Source organism: Argopecten irradians, chromosome 3, assembly GCF_041381155.1.
Source record: "Argopecten irradians isolate NY chromosome 3, Ai_NY, whole genome shotgun sequence".
In the NCBI taxonomy this organism is placed as follows: domain Eukaryota; kingdom Metazoa; phylum Mollusca; class Bivalvia; order Pectinida; family Pectinidae; genus Argopecten; species Argopecten irradians.
Window position 1 is genome coordinate 39,280,279 of NC_091136.1, and position 25,517 is coordinate 39,305,795.

The 25,517-nt window shown below is 33.7% G+C and overlaps 2 protein-coding genes across 2 annotated transcripts in view; both read right to left on the reverse strand.

The window, feature by feature from the left end:
- Nucleotides 1–8: 8 nt before the first annotated feature.
- Nucleotides 9–3,318, reverse strand: LOC138318538 (uncharacterized). The gene is made up of 6 exons (XM_069260987.1): nt 2,947–3,318; nt 2,295–2,451; nt 1,712–1,882; nt 1,275–1,390; nt 938–1,055; nt 9–398 (listed from the first exon to the last, which is right to left on the reverse strand). Exons 1-6 carry the CDS (start codon nt 3,219–3,221, stop codon nt 312–314), a joined length of 924 nt encoding a protein of 307 aa, XP_069117088.1. The 5' UTR covers nt 3,222–3,318; the 3' UTR covers nt 9–311.
- Nucleotides 3,319–3,528: 210 nt separating this feature from the next.
- Nucleotides 3,529–25,517, reverse strand: part of LOC138318536 (methionine synthase-like) — a 29,503-nt gene continuing 7,514 nt past the window's right edge. Inside the window, exons 9-33 of the mRNA XM_069260985.1 lie at nt 25,451–25,512; nt 25,085–25,152; nt 24,670–24,749; nt 24,288–24,400; nt 23,882–24,022; nt 23,252–23,437; nt 22,376–22,555; nt 21,692–21,808; nt 21,329–21,469; nt 20,615–20,704; nt 17,418–17,516; nt 16,981–17,142; nt 16,436–16,539; nt 16,164–16,231; nt 15,851–15,971; nt 15,027–15,108; nt 13,645–13,743; nt 13,165–13,240; nt 12,563–12,718; nt 9,691–9,872; nt 9,249–9,385; nt 9,002–9,068; nt 8,439–8,540; nt 7,762–7,962; nt 3,529–7,093 (exon numbers count right to left, since the gene is read on the reverse strand). Of these exons, the coding sequence (XP_069117086.1) occupies nt 7,007–7,093; nt 7,762–7,962; nt 8,439–8,540; nt 9,002–9,068; nt 9,249–9,385; nt 9,691–9,872; nt 12,563–12,718; nt 13,165–13,240; nt 13,645–13,743; nt 15,027–15,108; nt 15,851–15,971; nt 16,164–16,231; nt 16,436–16,539; nt 16,981–17,142; nt 17,418–17,516; nt 20,615–20,704; nt 21,329–21,469; nt 21,692–21,808; nt 22,376–22,555; nt 23,252–23,437; nt 23,882–24,022; nt 24,288–24,400; nt 24,670–24,749; nt 25,085–25,152; nt 25,451–25,512 (2,921 nt within the window). The 3' untranslated portion in view covers nt 3,529–7,006. The remainder of the gene's footprint in view (nt 7,094–7,761; nt 7,963–8,438; nt 8,541–9,001; nt 9,069–9,248; nt 9,386–9,690; nt 9,873–12,562; nt 12,719–13,164; nt 13,241–13,644; nt 13,744–15,026; nt 15,109–15,850; nt 15,972–16,163; nt 16,232–16,435; nt 16,540–16,980; nt 17,143–17,417; nt 17,517–20,614; nt 20,705–21,328; nt 21,470–21,691; nt 21,809–22,375; nt 22,556–23,251; nt 23,438–23,881; nt 24,023–24,287; nt 24,401–24,669; nt 24,750–25,084; nt 25,153–25,450; nt 25,513–25,517) is intronic.

Below are 25,517 nucleotides of genomic sequence, written 5' to 3' on the forward strand. Positions count from 1 at the left end.
GACTGGAGTATTGTGAAAATAAATAGTTTACTTCATGTAAACAGGTTTCCTTTCTACAAAAAAAAATTATCGAAAAACGAAACAGAACTGAATATCTTTCTACAAAAAAATGAAACGCCATACATTGACATATCGACACATGCAGCTCACGAAATCGATAGACACATCATACAAAATTATGACTAATAAATATATAACAAAGACATCTTTATCGTAATGAATGGTGAAGTATCAGTCAAAAGGTGAAATGATTAAATGTTCATGGCCATGTTAGGAATGGGTTTTTTTTAATGTAAATATAGCGGAGTGATTTATGCCCAGTAGGACTCCTCTATCGTTGGTGATAGTTTGAAAGCCTTTCTTAATACCATGGCTGCTTTTTCACATTCACCCAGTGCCTGAATAAAAGAAAAAATGTGTTTTTATTTACAATTTCGATGATTTTAATCAATATAATAGAGCTGTCTTAGTCTTGTTTGTCACCATCTTTTGTTTTAGTTTGATATTGTCTTTCAAAGTTGAAGCGTTATTCGCATGAGCACGTCGCAAGAGTATCATTACTTAAGTAACATCCAACCTAGCCACTAGTTATGAGTGAAACATCAAGAAATGAATTGATATTTCTATTGTTAACGATCCTTTATTATCACTTGTTACATAAGAGAGTGAATGCTATTTTGATACAACCCACACAAATACTAACCCACACAAATACTACCGACAATAAACTCATAATCAATTTGATTAAGAGTTTATATAATTATTGTCGGTAGTATTGGAGTGGGTTTTATCAAAATAGCATTCACTCTCTTGTGTACGTAACAAGTGATAATAAAGGATCGTTAACAACAGAAATTAAAATCAAATTTAAAAACTTTATAAATTACCGAAGTAGCCGGTGAAGAGCATCAGGAAAGGTTAACTTTGAATGCCATACCTCTAGTTGTTCTGCTTCCTTTATCAAGGCTAATGCTTTCTCTTCTTTGTCATCGATTTTATCCTCGCTGACTTTCTTATACATTATATCTGTTCGTAAGATGTATTTCTTATTATCTCTGCAAAAGGTAATGAGTATAAAAGGCATTTAACATAAAGTTAGGGAAAATCGATGGATTGGTTTCCTATATTACATATATATCTATAGTGATTTGAACGATTGCAGAAAACTTTAATTTTAAAATATTCCGAATTTCATATTCTTATATTTTGTTCCCTCAAGTAAACATTTAATTATATCATATAATCTTTGTATAAGTGTAAATGAAAAAACCTACCCGAGTTTTTGGCCCTCGTGAAGACGATGATGATTGAAGATGATAGCCATACCGGCCTCTGGCTGTATCTTACATAGGATATTCTTTTCCTCTGCACAATATTTACCTGTTTCGTCCTTAAAGTAAAAAGATGCAATCATTCCTTTTTTTTTCTCTGTCCGGTCTCTTCTTAATTTGTTACTTTGCTCAGTGCAGATATTAGTGTTTTATAGACAATTCCAAAACGTATGAGTGTAACTTCATTTAACTTAGGTAACTTGTTAGTAGGTGCCGCCATTTGCAAACTTTTAAGTGTTTTATATAATTCATATTCGTATTATTTCGTTTGATTTTTCCCAATCAACCATTAATTCTACAATGAGTAAGCCTTACATGTACGATTGAATATCATTATAATATCAAAAAGTATGTCGACATGACTTGGTGTATTGCCTTACCATGTGAAGTGTCTGACTCTCGTCCACGAAGTTGGTGCTGCCCCCTGTGAAGTCGCCATTCAGGTAGACCATCAGAGTCTTCATCGACCTGTGCTTGGAGTCTTCCTCATAAAACCCGTCAAAGTGTGGAGCGAAGTGTCCGCCGGGATGGTATCGACACAGGCGGAATAACTGAAGGTACACATGGAATAAATCAATGAACATTGAGCAAGGAATGGCTGAATACACTGACAACAACTAATTTAGTAGACGGAATAGCGAAAATACTGATGAAATGACTGAATATGTCGACAAAAATGCTAACTATACATCACACATAGAAAAGATAATGAAGAAAACGGAAAGAATTAATTTGAACACGAATGAGCTAATTCCATATGTGAAATAACTAAAACTAAACGTTTTGGAAAGTAACCGATGTGCATGCAAAAAATGCACACGGGAAAAAATAAAAAAAATATTGTAAGTAACCATTTTTCTTTGAGTAATGACAATTTGAAGCTTTTCTAAAATCGTCACAAGAGACCTATAAGTTTGCATTTAATTAAAAAAAAAATATTCGAACGTTGCTTGATGAAGTTACCTTGTTTAGCCCAGCTGGAACCCATTTTCCTTCGACCACACATGGTATACCGTGTATGTGATGAGAATGTGGGTCACTTGATATGTCGAGTTCCTCGAGATAGGGGTGTATCCGGTCCCACAACAGGTCGGCTAGAGACTCACTTTCTATACTGATCCTGTTAATAACAAATAAAGACGTTACATGGGGAGCAAAACGAAATCTCATCCAATGCACGCAGACTAAAACTGGTATGTGGTTATCGGGGGGAAAAACAACAAAAAACACACCGATCATAAACAAAAAAACACCCTCTAACAACATACTGAATTGTTGAAATAAAATAAGATAATCCGATCCTACAATGAATTATTAAAGCTATGAATGGATATTGACAATAAGGTGCCTAATAGTTAGCTGCGATGATATAGAGTTCTCTGGACGTGCGTCACAGTGAAAGCATTATATCATAGAAAAAGTGAAACTGTCCACATGGTCCAAATAACTATGAGGTTAGTATTTGTACATAAGTACAAAATAAATGCACAAAATTAACAAGATTAGAAATACTGGAAGGATTTCGATTTCAATGAATTGAAAAAAGAATACATCATATCTATATTTATGACACATTAAGTTAACAATACATGTAACTCCTGGTTAACTTTCTTACCTCTGAGCACTTCTGTAGTTATCTTGTGCTCCATGTATCTGTCCAAATCCAATCTTCTCTCCCTCGTCAATTATACAAGTACATTCTGTCCCTGTTAATAGTTTGTATAACAGAAACCCTTCTTTTCCAAAATCCAGTATTTCTGTACGCTTTACTTCCTTTCGTGAGTAACCTGTGTCATGCTTTATCTCTAACTTATAGCTTTGCTGTGTGTCATTACAGATTTTACCAATTTCTGTTCCTGCTTCAATACCAGGTATATATTCCGTAGACATGTTGTTACATATTTATTTTCTACCAAATGTGACCGCGACTCTTTCGATCTAATGTCTTGTTATTGTGCAACCACGTACGTTGTTTACTTTCCGGTTGGTTTGATCCGGTGTACCAATACGTTTCACCCTACTTATTTCAATGCAATGGTGTACACGCAAGTTTTTACTCCGGTTAAATTAAATCCATCTATACCAACACGTTAAACCAATGGTAGAACGTCGGGAGACGTAGCATATTAGGTAAGGTCATCTGCTCCTTGGGATAAGGTAGCTAAATTGATCACCCCATAAAACAACATCAACAAACTTTATCATATATATATCGTTTTATTTCATCAAGCTCAATTCGTTTTCTCTCTCTTGGATATATTTTTTTCAAATTGTGTTTCATTCGTATACAATGAATTTGAAATATTGCAATGTCTGCATTACCATAAATTAGTGTTTTGAATATACAATGTTCATTGGACTTGTGATATCTGGTCTGATAGACATGTATTGTCCACATATAGTATTAAGTGCTAGTATGATCGATACCACACGCGCGACTTAAGTATACATAAATATACCTTTAAACCACAATTCAGCAATGTTTTAAGTAATGATTTAAATAATTTCAGGTAGGAAAGAACTTGAAAGTCTATATCAATTCCTTTCAAATATTTCATTAATAGAAACGTTTGTATCTATATTTTAACAGTATCCCCTTCCCACATAATAAATTGGCCGATACTATTTTCTATCATGATTTTCAATATTAAACTTAACCATAGTTCTGATATTTTGTTTTTGAGAAGATCATTAACAGGAATATGTTCAGATCACAGCGATCCAAACAGAAACAACATCAAAGCTTAAGCTCAAGTCAAACCATTTAGCCTGGTATCTAAAATAACAGCAAAAATGTTTTATCATTCGTGATTTTTTAAACAAGAAATTTATAGATATTAACGGAAAAACAAATACCCAACGATATAAATGGAAGTGAAATAATACAATTTGTGCTTTTTCATATATTTGTTTTGGTGCAAGCCTTCAAGGGAAACAATAAACGAACGCGAAAATCATACGGATCTAAATTAGAGATGCGCGATTCAAAACTCAATGCGCACTATATATTGGTAACAGACCCGGATTTCAATCTTTTTCAACCTTAATTATCTATAGAAATCTCTAATTATGATTAAAGAAAATTTTAGGACCTTTAAACTTATAAACTAATAAAAGAAATCCTTAATTTATTTATTTATCTATTTAAGTCCAATATGCCAGCGGAAAAAATACATTTTATATCAACATTAGTTTTAAAAGTAAGAGTGTTCATATCTAACAAAACATATCTTTAATAAGCAAGATCCTCTATTCATCCAGTATCATCAACTGTATACTCATAAAAACCAGTCCCAAACACTGAAATGACTTTAATATGTATAGCCGGTGAAAACATTTACGATTTCAAAATATACACCAAAAATGTGATTTTTAAGGAATTAAAACTTTGCGATCTGGCTACAAGAATGTACTAAGTCTACCTTCAGCCAGTCAAGTTTTTGCGTTCACAACAATGTCCTGGAAAACTGTAAAATTATCATTCTTGAGATAATTAACATTTCAATGGCATTATATTTTCAAATTTTATATAGTTCTATGTATATGTAGTAGTACATAACATAATCTCAACGTCAGTCATACAAACATATAGAAAAATCAATCATACAAAATGTCATGATCATTCAGGGTTTTTTCTTAGGACTGTTTCAAACATTTCACCAGTTAAAAATAAATACAATGTATACAATAAACAACACACGTGGTTTTGTAAAAACAAAAGTATGTACACTGAATTTCCCAGGCATAAACCTGTAACACAATACTGCAAATATCCACACATATATACAAAACGGAACATAAACAATCTAATGGCACACAAGGACAGTACAACCTTTGGTAGATTCATCTCAGTAAGTCATACAAGCATATAATTTACACACATATATTCACAGTATCATGCTTGAGTATGCCATCTATGCGAGAAAAAAGTTCAAAATAATAAAAAATAAGTAAAATAGTTAAACAAAAAGAGATAAAAATAGATTTCATACATGTAAAATTTTTATTCCACATTATATATACATATTTGATCTTAACGATAAAAACAATAAACATTGCCTAATTATTAATATGTCCTTAGTACTCAAAAGGCAACAGACAGTCCATTGGACTCTACTTGGTGTCATGGAAACGTGGAATAATATGCGAAGGGTTAGTGCATTTTACAAATGTTATCATTATGGTAAAAGATTTTCTTGGGCATATTGTTTGTCCGGTATGCTTTATAGAAATGATAAACTTGACCCCTCATGTAGATAGAGTTTAATATTCAGTTTCATAAAGTGACTCTGAATACACCATGATATACATTACGCCATTATCAAATCCATAAACTTCCTTTTGTAACACCTTAATCGTTGTTGTACAGCGAGCTAACGGATGCTTATTCTCCGATAGTAACAATAAGCTGCCATTACTCTATACTGTCCATTACGACCTGATGTGGTCATCTTTTCTTTATCTGCATAATCTCATACATAATCATATTAAAACATAACTAAACTCCTAATGGTTTATCACAACTGAATAATCTCATGATATTGTTACCTAAAAAACAAAATTCCATATCATTATGCATTTGGGATGCATGTCAAATTCTCAAAATTAAGGATCATATTACCCAATATAATTTCTTTTAGCTTTGCCTCATATGTACAATGTAATATATACTCGTAACAATATGTTTTCAATCCTAGTAAGATACTTTCGCAGATACCAGCAAACATAACGCAATGTTATCCTTCATGTACAAAGAATGGGCCAAAACGGCTGATACACTCAGTTTACTCATCAGTTGTTATAAATTGTAAATAATGAATATTTTTGCATTTTGTAGCTCGGTACCGTTTTATCATTGCTACCATTGACATGCATGCTTGGAGATTTTAAGGCTACGTCAGTAAAATATTCAATCCTCCCAAACAGACAAGGCTACATCAGTAAAATATTCAATCCTCCCAAACAGACAAAAACAAATGATGCATAGGTTTACAACAAAGGTAAGAAGTTTTGTGTAAATGATGTTTTTTTTTTCACTGAAATAACATAATAATAAAGACCAATATTACGTGAATTTGTGCATGAATCAATGAAGGTGAAACGTGATAGTACTAGATTAATACAGGAATTATTTGTTTGGAGAATTGATTTGCAGTCGCAGTTTTCTTAAAACTTATTACCAAATAAATCAAAATGGTGGAATACCTGTAATAATAACGGTATTTTTCTATCTTTAGGATCACAATATGTAGAGTGATCCAATATTGTTCTTTTTTGACGGTAACTTGTTCTTTACGAGTTGGTAAGACAAGTTTTTGAGAAATCTAGAGATCTTTAGCATTAATCGTGAATTTAAACAAACATGTCATTTATGCAGGTTAAAATATTTTAGCAGACATTCCACAAAGAATGTTTTAAAATACGACATACAGAGTTCTTTTTGATGTACATACAATCTAATACATATGTAAATATGGCCATTATCCAAAGACGAACAGCACGGTCCTGATATTCAATCATTCATGTCAGTCAAATCTACATTACTGACCACCTCTGTATAAAGACAACCTGCGTAATAATACCGATTATGGTTACAAATAATCAATGCCCACACAATCAATGCCATTTGCTTTGTCTCTTGAATGGTTTTTATAGACAGATTTTACGTATTTAACTTATTCTGTGTCATACGCTAAAACAGAACCGAGCCATTTCTCAACATCGGATACTGACATACCCTTCCTGTTAGAATAATCCATTATCTGAAAGGGAAACAACAATTTTTTAAAGCATATTAATTTTATCATATTGCGAACTTTTTTTCATATTAATCACAATGACTAATTGTGACAACAAATTATATTCACTTTCTACTGGTAAAAAATCAGACATAAGACATAAGAGGAAACTGTCCATCCCAAAGAACACTTAATCAGAAATCATGTTGAAATAATTTCTTACTAAGGTTGACGATAAATAAAATATATATGTACATTTTAGCCAATGTTATTCTCGGTTTGATATCAAATGCAGCATTATTTTATTTATGAATTTATTTTTCTAAATGATCAATAGAAAAAAAATCTTTTTCAAATCTTTGTATAATTTTCTTATTTTTTTTTCTATTTTTTTTATTCCATATTTAAAAGTCACAACATGCTAAAATGTAAATATCTCATAACCAATCACATAATTGCATAAGATGCATAATAAACTTACAGTGATTTAATATATATAAATAAAATTTGATAATTATCTTATATAACTGTTTTGAGGAACTATCTTCTTTTTATATCCCAAAGACGAAATGAGATGAAGACTGTTCTTCCTCAATATCAGGCACATTATTTACATATTTCAAATTGTCCATCTATATCAAATATAAATACACAACCATACGTTACCCTATGTAAAATATGTTTGTACGTACTTGGTCTTTTTGTAGTTTCCCAGTGGCAAAGTAGCTGGATTTCCGGTTCCCGAAATAAAGTCCGGACACAGACGCTGCTGGATCCATGGCTAGTGACTCTGTCAGAGTGATGCCCACCTTGTCAGCCGGTAGTAACTGCCACATAATGTTCTTCTCTGTGTGATCCGGCTGGCTAGGATATCCAGGAGCGGGACGAATTCCCTGTGGCAGGTTAGTTATAACATATCAATAATTATGTAAGATATTCTTAAACTTTTTCATCAAATTATGCAGTCCTTTTTCACTATTTCAGTCTATTTCATTTATATTTCAAAAATGGACAACTTAAAAATCCTAACTACAATGGAAGCGTACAGATTCCATTTGTCAGTATAGTATACACTGATTAGAAATACCTTCACTCTCTATTAAGAATCTTTAAAATTCAATATGAGTATTTATGAAACGAAATACAAAGACAACCAGACAGCATAAAGAAGAGTTAGAACATTTCTATGAGAAAATATTATGGTAAACACTGTTTGAAAAGATAAGTAAAAACAAACAACATAGATACTAATCTTGTTTATATTCAGAATTAAACTGTAAGAACACTTACAAATGGTTAAGATATGAACGCACGAACAGAATTTAGTAGCTACATGGAAAATACGCAGATATGTACACAAAAAACTCACTTGGTACTTAATTTTATGAAGACCCTGAGCATCGAGCTCCTCATCAGGACTGTAGGCCCAGAACTCTTTTCGTGTCCTCTCATGGAGCTCCTCCGCAAAAGCCTAGAAAGTACAGAATACTTGTAACTACAGAATTAGGAAACCCTATGCTGATGCACGATTTGTAATTCCTTATCCTTTTGCCTATTCATTGAGCAATTAACCAGATTTTTTTCATTAGATTCGACGAATAATGTTTTAGTATCAAAATTCAAAAGTGATATATGATGTCCTCGGTGTACTTTCAAGAAATAATGTGAAGATCAGTAAATAAAAATATATCTATTTTACATATATATTTACTGCTATTACCATAGGACTCCTTTGTTTTAGTCTTACCATCAACAGAATTCTGAAAAATCAACCATAGATTGGCGTATTATTTGTCAGGATTTTCAGCGTAAGGTATATTAGATACTAGTATGTGTTTCCGGAATTTCAAAATTAAGGAATGCTAAAAACACCAGTTTGAACATATTCCAGCTTTGTAGTACATTGTCTAATGAAGTTTAACAAAGCCTTACCTCAGCTAGCCTGTCAGCTATGGCCTTTATCATGATGATATTGTAATCGTCAAAATTCTCTTCAAATCTGCCAGGTAATTACAAAATAAATACATGTAAGTAGTCTCATTGAACGTTATACATAAATAAGCGAAATTCTTATCGGTAATGGGCCATATGTTTCAGTTTTTTCTAAAATAAAAATCAATAAAATCCTATTGAAAGGTTTAGTTGAGAAATGAAACAAGGATGTAATTTCATGACTTACTCCTTGCACATTTGGTCGACCCCGACTCCTGCTGTAGTTGCAAACAATCCTATAAAGTCAGTCACTCCCGATTCTTTGGATGCCACAAAGTCAGAGATGCACAGGTAGGGGCTCTTATCCATAGCTTCCTTCATGGCCTGTGGAGATACGACAGTGTCAGCAATATGTTTGTGATCACAATTTCAATAGCATGTCAATGTTCTGGTGTATAATGTAAAATATCACAGGATGTTATTTAAGACAGTGGCCAGTATAGTAAGGTTTCACTGTAGACAATATTATATCACTTTGCACATGAAATAAATTGTAATGTGTAGGTTAATATCATAATCAATAATATTAACATTAATCAGCTGCCAATAAGATATGGTGAAATATAATAGCAACTTTAAAATCTGTAATGCATACATTCAATATAATTTATGACCGATTTTCTACCCACCTGCTGCCGTAAACCATGCAGGACCCCTATCACTTCTCCATTCTCATTATACACTTCAATATCGTCACCAACACTGTTAGCACGATAGAATGCTACCACTCCATGAGCCTTTAGTGTCCTGTTCACAGAAATCTTCTTCAGCAAAGCCTGGGCTTCATTGTATATCTTCTTAGCTTCCTTGCCTACATAAAATACATACCAGCTGATGAGGAAATATGTCAGGAAAATATTTGCCTCAAAACTTTAACAAGAGGCCCATGGGCCTTAGCGGTCACCTGGGTTCGGATACAGAATGAAACAAAGACACAAAAACACTATATATTGGCCCATCAGGCCCTTGAAACCAGTCAGTGATTTTATAACTGACTTTTCAATCTATGAAGAGTATCTGATTCCATCAAATCTGTGAATTCAGAAGATTTTTTCCCCCTTATTTTAGTCATTTGACCCCTTTTGGCTCCGCCCATCTACCCCTGGAGGTTGGCCAGGACTAATATGGATATGATGCTAAAATGCTATCACAGGTTAATAATTCTAACCAAGTTTGACCTATTGAAAATTAAGCACATAAAGCTCATAAATGTGTTTTTCCAATATCAATTAAAATACATTTGACCCCTAATCAGCGGAAAGTCTGAGATGCCAGGGCCATGAAATTCACAATTTTTATAAAGGGCCTTAAAAAGACCTTCCAATCTATGAAGAGTATTTGGTTCCATCAAATTTGTAAATTCAGAAAGAGACTTTAGAAATTTTATCCACTTTGACCAATTTTGGCCCCACCTCTGGCCCCTGGGGGTCGGCCAGTACCAATATGGATATGATGTTAAAATACTATCTCAGGCTAATAATTCTAACAAAGTTTGACTCATTTCCTATTACACATGACCAAATAATGCTCAAAAATGTGTTTTCCCTATATAAGCTATAGTAAACTTGACCCCCCTCCCCAGGGGGGAACGTGAGACCCCAGGGTCATATAATTCACAATTTTTGTAAAGGACCTCAAGAACTTTCAATCTATGAGGAGTATTTGATTCTGTCATTTCTGGAATTTTAGAAGAAGATTTTTGAAGTTTTAGCCTATTTGACCCCTTTTGGCCCCGCCTCTCAGGCTCCTTGGGGTCAGTCGTGGAAAAATTGTTAATGGGATTCAATGGCCTTCTCATACTGATAATTCTGACAACATTTGACTTATTTCCTATTACAAATGACCAAATAATGCTCAACTAGAAGTCACTCAGTGTCAGTGATTTTATAAATTTCACTTTTTAATCTATGGAGATTATTTGGTTCCATCAAACCTGTGAATTCAGAAGCAGATTTTTGAAATAATAGCCATTTTGACCCATTTTGGCCCCGTCCCTCTGGTCCCTGGGGGTCAGCCAGGACCAATATGGATATGGTGTTAAAATGCTATTTCAGGCTAATAATTCTGACCCAGTTTGACTCATTTCCTATTAAAACTAAGCAAATAATGTTCATAAATGTGTTTTTCCTATATAGAATATAGTAAATTTGACCCGGCCTCCCTAGGGGAAAATCTGAGATCCCAGGGCCATGAAATTCACAATTTTAGTAAAGGGCCTTAACACCTTCCAATCTATGAAGAGTATTTAGTTCCATCAAATCCGTGAATTCAGAAGAAGATTTTTGAAGTTTTAGCCTATTTGACCCCTTTTTGGCCCCGCCCCTAAGGCCCCTAGGAGTCGGCCAGGACCAATATGGATATGACGATAAAATGCTATCTCAGGCTAATAATTCTAACCCAGTTTGACTAATTTCCTATGAAAAATAAGCAAATAACATTCATAAATGTGTTTTTCCTATATAAACTATAGTAAACTTGACCCCTTCCCCAGGGGGGAAACATGAGACCCCAGGGTCATATAATTCACAATTTTTGTGAAGGACCTTAAGACCTTTCCATCTATGAAGAGTATTTGATTCTACCAGTTCCAGAATTTCAGAAGAATATTTTTGAAGTTTTAGTTTATTTGACCACTTTTGGCCCCACCCCTAAGGCCCCTGAGAATCAGTCATGGAAAATTTGTTAATAGGATTCAATGGCCATTTCATAGGGATAATTCTGAAAACATTTGACTCATTTCCTTTTACAAATGACCAAATAATGCTCAAAAATGTGTTTTCCCTATATAAACTATAGTAAACTTAACCCCCTCCCCAAGGGGAAACCTGAGACCCCAGGGTCATATAATTCACAATTTTTGTAAAGGACCTTTAGACATTTCTATCTATGAAGTGTTATTGATTCCATCACATCTGTGAGTGGAGAAGAATATTTTTCAAATTATAGTCAATTTTACCGCTTTTGGCCCCTCCCACAGCCCCCAGGGGGGTGAGGACCATATAATTCACAATTTTGATTGGCCTAATGCCTTAGAAGCTTTGTGGAAAATTTCATTGAATTTGCTTCAGTGGTTTTTAAGAAGAAGTCGAAAATGTAAATTGTTTACGGACATACGACGCACGACGACGACGGACAAAAGGCGATTAGAATAGGTCACTTGAGCCTTATCAGGAAATGTCAAACCCTGCACAGGCTGTTAGTATACAACATTTCTTTCCTATCATAAAACCAAATAGGGTTTGTAGATCCCTCCTCAACAGACTGTTCAACGGAGAAGTTGTTTACATGTCATATTCATGAAGTTAGAATGGGTGCGGGGGATTTTGTTTTCCATTAAAGTCAGATTTTGTCTTGCATTGTGCAACATAACATTTCATGGGACACTGGTACTGTATATCACAAGTTTCCAACCACAAAACCTTGAGGGCTGGCATCTCTGATCTAGAGAAGCATGTTTAACAATACTTTGATCAAATGATACATATTTAGTGAACAACTTACCAACAGTGTTATCATTAAAGATTTTTGGGTAGCCTCTGTTTGGATATTTCCCTCGGAGTTGCCAGACATCGAAGAAGGGTTTCCAATCGATGTAGGGGATCAGTCTTGAGAGGTCATAGTTCTCAAACGTCTTAACACCAAGGAAGGACGGACTGGCTATGGGGAGATAAAAGCTGGTCAAAACACCATACACAAGTAAAACTGCACACACTTATTGATACTGGAAATGTTACATATCCTTCCAAATAAAATCTTAGATCCCTATAACTTAGTACACGTTAGGTAATGAGGTCATACATGTTTTACGTATTCATCATAGTATTCTGCATAACATTTCTTGTTTAATTAATGTAATACTTTGTACTACAAATGAAAAAATGTTGTGACCCAAAGTCTTCATTGATTCTAAAGTAAATTTAGTAGCAATCACAAAAGGTTTTAACACTGGATTAGTCTAGACTGAATGTGTCAACTAAAAAGAAAATTTGGCAATAAAGAACTTCATAATGCAATGCAATGCTAACTCGACATAATTTGGGCGGTTATCTTACTGATTATTCAATACAAGAAAATACTATAAGAAAAAAATGATATTTACTTACCAGGTGCTGGTTCAACATTCCAGTCTATCACCAACTTCTTTGCTCTTGCCTGCTCTAGACTAAGGTACTTTCTCTCCTAAAAAAATAATAGATCTTATTTTTCAAAAAAGAGGACACGACATGCAGGTACAAGGCAGGATGGACAGTAAATCTAGATACATATATAAGCTCACTAGCACTAAAATTGTACAATGATGTTGAAAGTTGAAAGGTGATGAAAGTGCCTAGCAATCTACCACTAAATTTCAATCCTACCTGGGACAATATCTAATATTATATGAGTCTATGAGTTTTTTCTGGTTTTCTTCACTATCAAATTTTGTAAAGTCTTCAAGTTTACAGTTTCAATGTAAAATACCAACAAAACTGTAACTACTTTACAAATTTTATTGATATTAGGAACGCTTCCTAAGTAAAAGAGGACCTTCATACTACTAAGTCTGAGAACTTCTTTAAAGAAATCTTCTGAGATGAACTGACCTTTAGGGAATCATAATGCTCCTCTCGTATCTCCTCATATTCTTCACTAATCTCTTCAACAAAGTCCTCCTTGTTATCATCGTCCAACAGAGATGAACACTGAAATCATACAAAGTACTTTATATATATATGTAAACCACTTCAATACACAAGGCAATGATCCCAGAGAGATATTGGCATTTATTATTTTTCTGGATTTTTTGCCACTTCTCATTGGTCAAAAACACGCCACGTGATCACCAATAAAAACTATGTTGCACGATTTTCCGGAAGTAGTTTATAGAAAAAGTATATTGCACGGTTATTTTTAGATAACATTATCGTCTACGTTACCAAAACACTAAGTGTTTCTGGCGCTTTGAAACAAACGCTTTGATGACCTGAGTTTGAAGCGTAATCAAAAAATGTGACAGACGACGTTGATTGTTTCGGTTTCTAACAAAGATAATGATGACTTCCAACTGATAACTACAGTTTAAGCTTTTAAATTTTCAACATAAACACGGTAGAAGAGTAAGAAATAATCGAATAACATTCATTAAGCATCTAGACCCATTTAATAGTGAATACGTTTGATGCTTATTTTTAAAATTCCACTTAGGCTAGTTACAACATTACTTGTAGGTCTAGGCTAATCCTACTGTATGTATACGATTTTTTTTTACGGAATGGACTACTAAGCATAGGAGAATGTATCTTATGTCAATCTGAATCTTTTAATATATGTTTGACGTCGAAGTGGATTATTTCAACGGAGAATAAACTATACATTTTATTGACTGTGTCCTTAAGACATGGAGCTACATGTATAATGGAGTACATGTACATGTATGCAATTTACAAACTCGCATGCACCGCGTCCATGTAATAAAAGCGTGAAGTGCATCAATTGATACTGTTTCCTGATGTTGTTTTTAAATTATACTTGTTGCAAAATCGTAAGATTGTAACTGTCATCACAAAGCAGAATTTACAATGCGATGCTTATTTTAAATTACATGTAGTTTCACACTTATTTCTAAATGTAAAAAATCCAGAAAAATAATAAAACAATTATAGCATTTTGATTTCGGTCAATACATGGTTATATTGACCACAGAAAAAATATTGACCTCGGACTACGTCCTCGGTCAATATTTTTTCTTTGGTCGATATAACCATGTATCCACCTCATCAAAATGCTATATTTGTATATCATCACTGAAATAATGTTAATTTGTTCAATCACATACTTAAGTGTAGCATTTTCCTTCTTCCTTCAGAGGAGAAAAACATTAATTGACTATATTTTGTAATATGGCAATGGATACATTTTTCCAGATACATGGATTTAGAATTTACTATTTGAGTTATTATATACAATCCAACCTTCATCTACTCACCACCACAACACTTTTAGAAGCATCCAGAACATGGATAGTTGGAGACTTGTATCGGGGTGCAATCTTCACAGCTGTGTGGGTTCTGTGTATAGAAATCAGTTACATATCCAGTATAATCTGGCTTACTTCCTGTAATAGTTTTCAGAATAAGAAAACTAAAGAAGCAAGAGAAAAAACAACATGTGGCTTAACCCTGGCATCCAAATCAAAGTAAGAGAAAGTGAGTTAATTACTACTATGTGCTACCTGATCACCCATAATATAATCAATATCGGACATTAAAGGCCCACTACATTTCAGAAATAAAAAAAATAAAGTTTCTTAAAAACAATAATAACATAAGAATGTATATATAGATGGCCTAAGATGAGGTTACAACAACAAACAAATGCAAGATTTCCTGTGTAATATATGTTAATAGTGAAGATTCATATAGCTGTTTTGCTGTCTGGCGCAGTGAAAGTCAACTAACGCGAAGTGATTAGGACGACGGCCGGAACATAAGATGATCCGCGTTATGAAAATTTTCCGATAAGTTTATTTAAATTGTTCAGGAGCTGATGATAAGTGCATTATTAACAGAAAGCTGATAACTTTTGCGACACTACAAAATTATCAATCTCGTTTTGCATTCCCATTTTAAAAATCAAAAGCTGTTTCTGAAAGGTAGTGGGCCTTTAAAAGAAAGTCTCAATAGTAATTGCAATGAAAAATCACTGATGAAATATGTCTAATATAGTTGAGATCTGGGTTAGATTCCATGTAGAAGTTTATTTATAAATATTTTTTTATATACATATTTCTAAATTTAGATATCAACCAACCTTGAAGTGGTGGCGCCACCTATAAGTAAAGGGACTTGCATGCCGATCCTGTCCATCTCCTTGGCAACGTAAATCATCTCGTCGAGGGAGGGTGTGATCAGTCCTGATAGGCCAATGATATCTGTACAACATATATAATACTGATTTTATTTGACCCACTTTAAGTAACACAGTATAATTTCATCCATGGTATCATTAATAAGTTCACAAGCCTGCAGATGAAGAATCCAAAAACATAAAAACTCAAAAGACTTAATTAATATATAAATTTCTTTTATGTGAGCATTATATTAAGTTGGTGATGTTATGTTACCTGCTTTTTCTTTCATCGCAGTTTCTAGAATCTTTTCACATGGGGTCATCACTCCAAGGTCAATCACTCTGTAAAATACATAGATATGTTATCATTATAAAAATAATATTAATACAAATATTCAATATTGTATAAATATATCAAGCTTTGTTTTGATTATTCCTTGTCACATTACAGTTCATATCAAAATACATATCATACAAATTGATAACCTTAAGGCAACTAAATATGACCCATAGGCTATTTCACATAAATTAACATATCATACCTACCTGTAGTTATTACAGCCTAATACCACGCCAACAATGTTTTTACCAATGTCATGGACGTCTCCCTTCACTGTTGCCAAGACAACCGTTCCAACGTAGGCATCAGCCTGAGTAGGTAACATTTCATAAGTAATTTTGGTACCAATTTACAACAGATTAGAAATTGTTAACGTTATGGTTTACCTAACTGAACTGTTATCTATTATTTAATTGATCATTATCTTTACCGAAGACATTTTAAAAGACGTCGTATTTTCCGGAGTATAAGTCGCGACTTTTTCTCTGAAAATCGACAGTGCGACCTATACACCAGTGTGACTTACGTGGTAACCTCATCCTAATCTTGTCCTTAAGCATTTGTCACATTCAAAGTGCAAAAACATGTATATAAATAGAAGATTTACAATACCAAGGCAATGCAAAGTAAACTCAATGAAATCACAACAATATTTCCCGTAAAAATAACAAAATTGTTAGTCCAATAACAGTATTTTTACAATGAAATTTTAAAATTTGATTTTTTTTAATTTAACATGCACAATACTGACTATGTTATCAACTCCTCCTGTGGTGGCCAGCTTCTCCTGTCGTTCCTTCTCCATGAATGGAATTAGATGAGCTACAGCCTTCTTCATCACACGGGCGGATTTAATTACCTGTGGCAGGAACATCTTTCCTGCCCCGAACAGATCTCCAACCACACTCATTCCCTAAAACAATTCAATTTTGCCATGTAATAATATTGATTTAATCATATATCAATATTATAATTATAACTTTTGATTTTAAAGGAACCCATAACACTTCATCAAATTCCATTAAGTTTTGTTGCTACATATACACAAAGCAAGGTTTGCCATAGTTAATTGAGTTTTTTCTCATCATTTCTTCACAACTTCTGTGCTTCATCCTTCATGTAATTACATCATACTCTATGATAAATCATTTAACCAACTTGCATTAATGTACAGGGGTAATGTTTTACCTTCATGAGTGGACCTTCGATGACATTGAGCGGCCTTGGGTACAGGTCTGTATTCCTTCTGGCTTCTTCCGTATCATCTACCACGTATTTATCTATACCCTGTGGTAGTTAGTTATTAAAACATTAATCATCTATACCCTGAGATGACCAGATATTAGAAAGTTAATCATTCACCACGTATTTATCAATACCCTGTGGTGACCAGATAAAGAACGTTAATCATCTACCACATATTTATCTAGACCCCGTGGTGACCAGATATTAGAACATTAATCATCTACCAAATATTTATCTAGACCCTGTGGTGACCAGATATTAGAAGGTTAATCGTCTACCATGAATTTATCTAGACCCTGTGGTGACCAGATATTAGAACGTTAATCATCTTCCATGTATTTATCTATACCCTGTGGTGACCAGATATTAGAACGTTAATCATCTACCATGTATTTATCTAGACTCTGTAGTGACCAGATATTAGTACGTTAATCTTATCTATACCCTATGGTGACAAGATATTAGAACATTAATCATCTACCACGTTTTTATCTATACCATGTGGTGACCAGATATGAGAACATTAGTCATCTACCACATATTTATCTAGACTCTATGGTGACCAGATATTAGAACATTAATCATCTAACAAAAATTTATCTAGTCCCTGTGATGACCAGATATTAGAAGGTTAATCATTTACCACATATTTATCTAGACCCCGTGGTGACCAGATATTAGAACATTTATATATATAATCATCTAACAAATATTTATCTATACCCTGTGGTGACCAGATATTAGAACGTTAATCATCTACCGTGTATTTATTTATACCCTGTGGTCACCAGATATTAGAACGTTAATCATCTACTACATATCTATCTATACCCTGTGGTGACCAGATATTAGAACGAACGTTAATCATCTACCACAAATTTATCTAAACCCTCTGGTGACAAGATATTAGAACGTTAATCATCACCACAGGGTCTAGATAAATTCATGGTAGATGTTTAACGTTCTACAATCTTGTCATCATAGGGTCTAGATAAATATGTGGTAGATGATTAATGTTCTAATATCTGGTCACCACAGGGTTTAGATAAATATGTTAGATGATTAATGTTCTAACAAATATTTATCTAGACCCTGTGATGACCAGATATATTAGAATGTTAATCGTCTACCATGAATTTATCTAGACCCTGTGGTGACCAGATATTAGAACGTTAATCATCTTCCATGTATTTATCTATACCCTGTGGTGACCAGATATTAGAACGTTAATCATCTACCATGTATTTATCTAGACCCTGTGGTGACCAGATATTAGAACGTTAATCATCTTCCATGTATTTATCTATACCCTGTGATGACCAGATATTAGAGCGTTAATCATCTACCACGTATTTATCTATACCCTGTGGTGACCAGATATTAGAATGTTAATCATCTTCCATGTATTTATCTATACCCTGTGGTGACCAGATATTAGAACGTTAATCATCTACCATGTATTTATCTAGACTCTGTAGTGACCAGATATTAGTACTTTAATCTTATCTATACCCTATGGTGACCAGATATTAGAACATTAATCATCTACCACGTATTTATCTATACCATGTGTTGCCCAGATATTAGAAGGTTAATCATCTACCACATATTTATCTAGACCCTGTGGTGACCAGATATATTAGAATGTTAATCGTCTACCATGAATTTATCTAGACCCTGTGGTGACCAGATATTAGAACGTTAATCATCTTCCATGTATTTATCTATACCCTGTGGTGACCAGATATTAGAACGTTAATCATCTATAGGCTACCATGTATTTATTTATACCCTGTGGTCACCAGATATTAGAACGTTAATCATCTACTACATTTTTATCTAAACCCTGTGGTGACCAGATATTAGAACATTAATCATCTACCACATATTTATCTAGACCCTATGATGACCAGATATTAGAACGTTAATCATCTACCATGAATTTATCTAGACCCTGTGGTGACTAGATATTAGAACGTTAATCATCTTCCATGTATTTATCTATACCCTGTGGTGACCAGATATTAGAACGTTAATCTTCTACCACGTATTTGTCTAGACCCTGTGGTGACCAGATATTAGAACGTTTATCATCTTCCATGTATTTATCAATTCCATATGGTGACCAGATATGAGAACGTTAATCATCTACCACGTATTATCTAGACCCTGTGGTCACCAGATATTAAAACGTTAATCATCTACCACGTATTTATAGAACGTTAATCATCGACCACATATTTATCTAGACCCTGTGGTGACCAGATATTAGAACATTAATCATCTACCACATATTTATCTAGACCCTGTGGTGACCAGACGTTAGAACATTTTGTCTACCATGTATCTATCTATGCCATGTGGTGGTCAGATATTACAATATCATCACACATGTACATACCACAATACATTGTGAAGCATTTTGATAATAATAAGTATCAGTATTAGTAAATTATTGCATTGTTCCTTAAGATTCATGAAAACTTCACTCGATTTTAAAAACTTCCATTATGATGTATACATGCATATTTCTTAGTCATTGTTGTTCATGAATTTAAATACATGTGGATGTGTAGGTGACCGACAAAATAAGGGTAAAACTAAAGCTGTGAGCAAATATCAAATTGATACCTCCCACTAACCCTATTTGAGACCATGGCAACAAAATGTTGTTTTCTTTTTGCTTGTTTTTTACAGTCATTATATCTGTTTTTCCTCAAAACTTCAGCCCACCAATGATTCATAAACAAATTTCCATAGCAACCAAATTACATATTAAGGAGATTTTAAAAACTGTAACGATTGTAATTGTCACACTTGAAAAAAACCCTTTATATAGTAATCTTAAGCTTAATTGGACAATATATAAATTTTGACAAATCAGAACCCTCGGTTATGTTTCCATGTTATAGAAATGAGTAATGTACCCTATGTCAAGTTATAGAAATCTTTATAGCAAGCAGTAAAGTATGGTTTATTATCAATGAACTGCTGTTGCTGTCCATGAGAATATCAGAATAAATAATAGTTTTGCTGTTATTCATGCGCTTAACATACCAGGTTGAATTGAACTATTATGATAGCATAACTGGGTAGTAGATAGGACGACACTTTCTAATGTAATAAAGACTAAATTTTACCTTTACAAGAGAGAATGACAGTCTCTCTTCTACTGGCTTGGTTCTCCATTCATCACTGACTACACCCTTTTTAGCGTCTGCACTCATACTCTTTAAAATATGAAAATAAAACCTTAAAACACTAACCCTATAGGAAACACCGAACACACTCAGACAACAATCTGAATAAAATCATTAATGGTATTGTTACCACATTACTTTACAACTATTCATGTACAAAAGTCAGGATTATGTTGACTAGTTTTGAATTATTAGCCAATCAGTGCATTACTTGTACATGTGATTTTTTGTTTTGTTGATACTTCAGATGCTCATACTACATTGTAAGATATAAGCCATTCATATTCAATTTTAAAACATTTTATCAATGTAATACTACAACTTTAAGGTATTTTACCAATGTAATACTACAACTTTAAGGTATTTTACCAATGTAATACTACAATTGTAAGGTATTTTATCAATATAATACTACAACTTTAAGGTATTCTACCAATGTAATATTCCCAGTACCAATTTCCAAAAAGATGCTGATGAAACTGGTAATTATTTCAAAATCATTGGTCCTCAAACAGATGCAGTTGAGAAAACGGGGTTCGAATAAATTGGCCATAATTTATTCTTACTATTTTCATTATTTCATAAATATTCTTAGTTAAACTAATCTTGTAAAATCAAAATTTATAATTATATTCCAGTAAAATTCAAACATACCTGAGCGTAGGCAAGAAGCTTCTCTGTTCCATCTGGGTCTTTGTTCCACAGAAGATTTTCACACAACTCCAGTAACTCTTTGTTAATGTCATCATACACAGGAAGACAGCCTGCATTCACAATCCCCATGTCAAGCCCTTTCTGTGTACAAAATATAATTCACAGCTTGTTGTAAGTGTACCTAAATCAGATGTAATCTAGTGTTGGGTGTCATTTTGAAAAAATCTTAAATATAGCTGATACCATGTGACATAAACTTGAAACATTTCACTATATATGCTTCCATATTTTATATGTATGAATGTAAGAATTACCAGATGGCAGCTGTATTAAGCTTTAGGATTTTTAAAATGCAGCACAAACCTTGATGGCATGGTAAAGAAAGACACTGTGCATGGCTTCTCTTACAGCTTCCATCCCTCGGAAGGAGAAGGAGAAATTTGATACTCCCCCACTCACACGGGCTCCTCGTAAATGTTTCTGTCACAAATATGAATACATGTATATTGTAATAAAATTGTAGTCAAGATTCAAATAAATTAACTGAAAAGAAAAACCAAATGTACAGAGTTGTAAGAAAACTAAAGCACACATGTATCTGAATGAGTGTTTTGGATGACTTAAAAGTTTTGTTTCACTGAGATCATTCACCACTCCGTCTCGATAAGATCCAGGTTATATATCACAATCTCAAGTGATAATTATAATTGAATGTTGACATATAGCACTACCAGCTGTTATCATATAAACTGTATTTATTTAACAACAATTAGGAAGTAGGTTTTACAAAGTCACATAAATCACACAGCAGAATCGCAGGAGTCCTAAGGGGGAGGAATTTTGAATTCCTTGGGAAATTTGTGTGATCAAGAAACTGACCCTATACAATTCAAGGTAGTAATTAACACATCAAGCTTTAGAAGCATAATCAAATATGTCTATCAAATAAATCCGACTTCCAATCATATGATTTTTCCCAAATGAGATACTTATAGCCTTTCCAAATACTTCTTATGAAAATCCTGTAGCTGCCACTGAGTTACCTACCTTTATTTCAGCTGCGGCCTCTATAAAGCTGATACCATATGTATTGTGTTCCTCGATACCTGTGGCTATAGTGAGTATATTAGGGTCAAAGATGATGTCATTCCTGTTGAACTTCACCTTGTTGACTAGAATGTCATAGGATCTTTTACAAATATCAAACTTCCGTTGAGAGTCAGTAGCCTGAAAATTATTCACAATAATTTATGTAATCTAACAAAATCACAAGCTGTATACAGTTGTCATGTACATGATAAACACCCACAAATGTAATCATATGATGGCTTATTCAATAGTCTATTAATGCTCTAATAATCATCAAAACTTGATGTTCTATGATTTCTATAAACTCAACAATCATCAATTCAAATAAAAACAAGTAAATTCGTGGAATTTCCATCCCCCGCTTTCAAACATTTGTAGTAAATTAAAGGGCCATAATTCTGGAAAATAACATCCGCTGAAAGAGTTAATCGAACCTGGCCAGGCACTTTAAGCATTCAACCTTGTTACCAAGTTTGAAGGAAATTGGTTAATATTTATTACAGTTATTGTACAGAAGAGGTAGAAACTGATATATTTTTTTTTATTTAAGCAAAGGGCCATAACTCTATAAGCTAAATAAGGTCCGTTGAAAGTCGCGATCTAACTTGGCCGAGTCCTTAAGGCATTTAACCTTGTCATCAAGTTTGAAGAAAATCGGTTTACATTTGTTACTAGTTATTGCACGGAAACGAAGTGTTACAGACAGACAACCAAACCCAAATTAATATCCCCTGTTTCGGAGAAAGCAGGGGATAATAATAATCAATACCTATTAACTATACAATATGTAAGAATAGAATAGACATAGGTCAATTTAGATTTTAAATCAAGTACCTGTCCTTCCTCATCAAAAGCCATGATGACTACTGCAGCCCCATACCGCTTAACCTTCTTGGCCTTTTCTACAAAGTCCTGCACACCTTCCTTCAGACTAATACTGTTGACTATACACTTGCCCTGGGCACACTTCAGACCGGCCTCCACTACTGCGAAGTTAGATGAGTCGATACAGAGAGGGACCTGGAGAGTTAAAACCAATAAACATCAACTTGCACAACATGTACACAATACTAGATTTTCTGTTCAGGGAAAAAAGTGCAAAATGCAGTTTCTAGTCAATCAAAACTTTACACATTTCAGTCATGTGACTGAATCCCACTCCAGACAAGACTGTAGCTTCTAACTGATCACAGTTAGGGCTTAAGGAGACATCTAGATGCTTTCCTAAAGCTACGATGAGTAGATATTTTGCTGTCAGAGAAACTAAGTTTCATCTATCATTAACACATAGTGTCAAAGTCAAATAATGGAGACTACATAGAAATAAATTTCAGTTACAAAACAATTACTTCTTGTAGAAATTTATGCAATATCATAGAATATTTCCATAAGTATGCAATACAATGCTGTCACCGAAGTTCAATATGATGTCAATATAATATCCTTTTTATATTGCCTACTCACCTTAGATATATCAGGTTCAGAGGCAATAAGGTTGACAAATCTAGTCATGGCGGCACATCCATCCAGCATACCCTCGTCCATATTGATATCCAGAATCTGAGCTCCGTTTTCTACTTGTAACTTTGCTATTGACAATGCCTCCTGATGAAAACAGAGGATTCTTTTTTTTTGTCATTATCTTATGAATATGTATAAAGCTTAGAGCTATATCATCCTTTTCATATCTGCAGTTGCTTCTTCTTGGATGGCACTTTGAAGAAATATTGATTAAAAATTTATATCACAAACGAGAAAATATCAACCACATATTCCTTCCTTTTTAAAAGGTAAAGATGATGATTGAATTAAGAAGACAATATTCCATCATTTTTGGCAATAATCATCCTTGGTCTTGCAATTTTCCTACCTCGTAATCTCCATTTTTAATGAGCCTTGCAAACTTCCGTGATCCTGCCACATTACACCTCTCTCCAATGTTGACAAAGTTTGTATAGGGTCCAATATAGGCAGGTTCTAGACCTGTGGAATAGAAATTACATCAATATCTATTTAATAAGCCCTCATCTAAATATTATCCCTCTCCTTTTTGCAGACTATCAATAATCCAGAGTAAATGCAAGAAGTCATGGAAAAACACTCTCCCCAATACGGAAAAGTGTCAGCTTGTCAGCAAGAGGTGACTATTAAATTATTGTACTGAAGAGAACTTTGAGGATAAAAGGATAAATGTTCAAATACTTACTTCTGAATCAGGAAAATTGTTTGTTGGTATTAAAATATCCACCCACCTGACAATAACATGTATTCGTCGCGGAGGCCGTCTGGGGGAATTCTGGGTTTGTACTTTCCGACTTCCTCAGCAATTACCCTAACAACAAAGGCGCCAATGAGTCTAATGGAGGCAGTTTTCAGCGTTTCATTAAACTTGATATTACTTCTCCATTGTCTAACTCTACCTCTTTCAAAAACTTATAACAAAAAGACACAAACTGACAAAACGTTTCACCATCAATATATTAAAGTTAATTGATATATATATTTACAAATAATCACCAAATAGGAAAAAAAATGAACCAGGTAGTTACATTAAGCGGGTTGGAAGAACTTTTCAAATAAAACATTTTTATAATCTGTTCAAGCTGAATGTCTGAGCAGGTTAATAGCTATACTTATATTCTTACTTGGTGCTATAAACATTCTTACTTGATGTGTGTTGGGGTTGTACCACAGCATCCACCAACTATATTCAGCAGGCCATCTTTGGCAAATTCCTGCAACAGCCATTTTCCATTTCTTATACATATATAAATGCATATAATTTATGATATTAATCTGAAATAATCAACTATAATGCTTGTAATCTTTTTGAACCACTCCTTAATTGTCCCATGGGATTGACATTCTTCATCTCATAACTGCTGACTGAAAACAGTTCAATGTTTAAAGCATACATGGAATCAAAGTCTATAAAGAAAGGACATGCACATAGAACATTGCACAAGAAATTGGAAAAAAAATACTGAAAGACACTAAATAAATAATTTATCATGGTTGCCATGAGTATCTTACCTTTAATTGACTAGCCATCATCTCTGGAGTTTCATCATAGTCACCAAATGTATTGGGGAGTCCTGAA